Source organism: Durio zibethinus, chromosome 13 (genome assembly GCF_047325235.1).
Source record: "Durio zibethinus cultivar Kanyao isolate XHJ-2024 chromosome 13, ASM4732523v1, whole genome shotgun sequence".
Taxonomy (NCBI): Eukaryota; Viridiplantae; Streptophyta; class Magnoliopsida; order Malvales; family Malvaceae; genus Durio; species Durio zibethinus.
In genome coordinates this window covers 6376954-6378637 of record NC_143174.1, presented here as the reverse complement: position 1 = coordinate 6378637, position 1684 = coordinate 6376954, and the positions used below count along the sequence as shown (strand labels likewise).

Genomic DNA, 1684 nt, shown 5'->3' with positions numbered 1-1684 from the left:
GAAAAAATTTCTCTCCTTATGTAATATGTATAAAATCAAAGAATTAATATTTGATGTATCGATTATATAAATATTATACATTGTCATTCAATCATACAGTGATATCTTATTATTAATAAGTAAAACAAAAAGTAATAAAATCATTAAAAATTAATTTTAAAATTTTTACTATTTTTAATTTTACTTGTTTATAAATTATCACGATTAATTGATAATGTATAATACTTATTTATTATTTTAGTGCATTAAATATTAACCGAAAACCAAATGTAAAATAATGTAATAAAAAATTTCCATAACAAAAAGAACCTTCACTGGTTAAATAATTTTTCGTATCCCTCATTTTTTTTTTCTTTTTTCATGGCGCGAAACATGGAATAACGTGGGCTACCTTGTGGGAACCGGCCTGGGAAACACGATTTTCTAGATGAAATTAATGAATTAAAACAATAATTTAAAGGTTTTTCTTATTCCAGCCTGTTACGTACGTTGAACAAGAGTTATTTTGCTTCACAAACTGTCCTAGACAACTGTATAAAAAGGGCCACCCGCAGCCTCCCATTTCATGCATAAAAACATTAGTTCCTTCATCCAGTTTCTTAGTTGAAGTTGCTTGAAAATGGGAAGCCCGGGACAACCGGGGCTATTGCCTCATCTTGTTTTTCTTCTGGTATTTTGCCTTGCGGCCACCATTGTGGCAGCTGATTCCCCACCTTACAAGTATGCATCTCCTCCACCACAGGAGCAACCATATCTTCCGCCAGACCACTACAAATCGCCACCACCACCATCTCCGGTGCACCCACACTACCCACCAGACCATTACGAGTCACCGCCACCTCCGAATTACCCATTACATCCACCACCATACCGTTACGAATCTCCGTCACCCCCGACACATTATCCTCTTCCCCCTTACCATTATAAGTCACCACCTCCTCCAGTGAAATATCCGGCTCCATCACATAACTACAAATCTCCACCTCCTCATCCCGAGTCACCACCACCTCATTACGTCTATAAATCTCCTCCAACTTCACATCCTCATTCTAAATCACCATTTCATCCCAAGCCCTACAAAGCCCCACCTCCTCATTACGTCTACAAGTCACCACCACCACCACCGTCACATCCCAATCACCATCACCACCATCACAAGGCTCCAGCACCTGGATCTCACCACGACCACGACCACGACCACGACCACTATTCTCCACCTCACCACCCTAAATCTCCGCCATATGTTTACAAATCACCACCACCTCCAAAGGCCTACTAAGCATATGTTTTTCCTTTGATTCAGCTGTATAATGACAAGTTCTCCATGACATTCAGTAGTTCGAGTTTATCATTTATCTTGTTTGTTTTAGAATAAGAGGTTTAAGATGGAGACTCTTGTTCATTTGTATCATTTCTCATGATCATAAGAATGAAGACAATAATTTTCTTTCTGAGTGGATGCCTTCTATTTCAGTTATAGATTAATTCATAAGTTTATTATTACTAATGGCATATGCTACTCCACAAGGCTGCCCGTTGAAAGGCAACAATTTAGTCTATATTTTATTTACTACTGTTTGGGCCACTGTCAAACCATTGTAAATTTGAGAAATCAACTCTTCGGGCTTGAAAGAAGTATATTAAATAACTTTTACATATGCACAAACGTCGCGTTTTCATTATA

The 1684-nt window shown here is 37.6% G+C and overlaps 1 protein-coding gene across 1 annotated transcript; it reads left to right on the top strand.

Annotated features, from left to right (window-relative positions):
* Nucleotides 1-533: 533 nt before the first annotated feature.
* LOC149515284 (uncharacterized) lies at nt 534-1432 on the top strand. The gene has a single exon (XM_089742464.1). It carries the CDS (start codon nt 620-622, stop codon nt 1277-1279), a length of 660 nt encoding a protein of 219 aa, XP_089598590.1. The 5' UTR covers nt 534-619; the 3' UTR covers nt 1280-1432.
* Nucleotides 1433-1684: the final 252 nt, after the last annotated feature.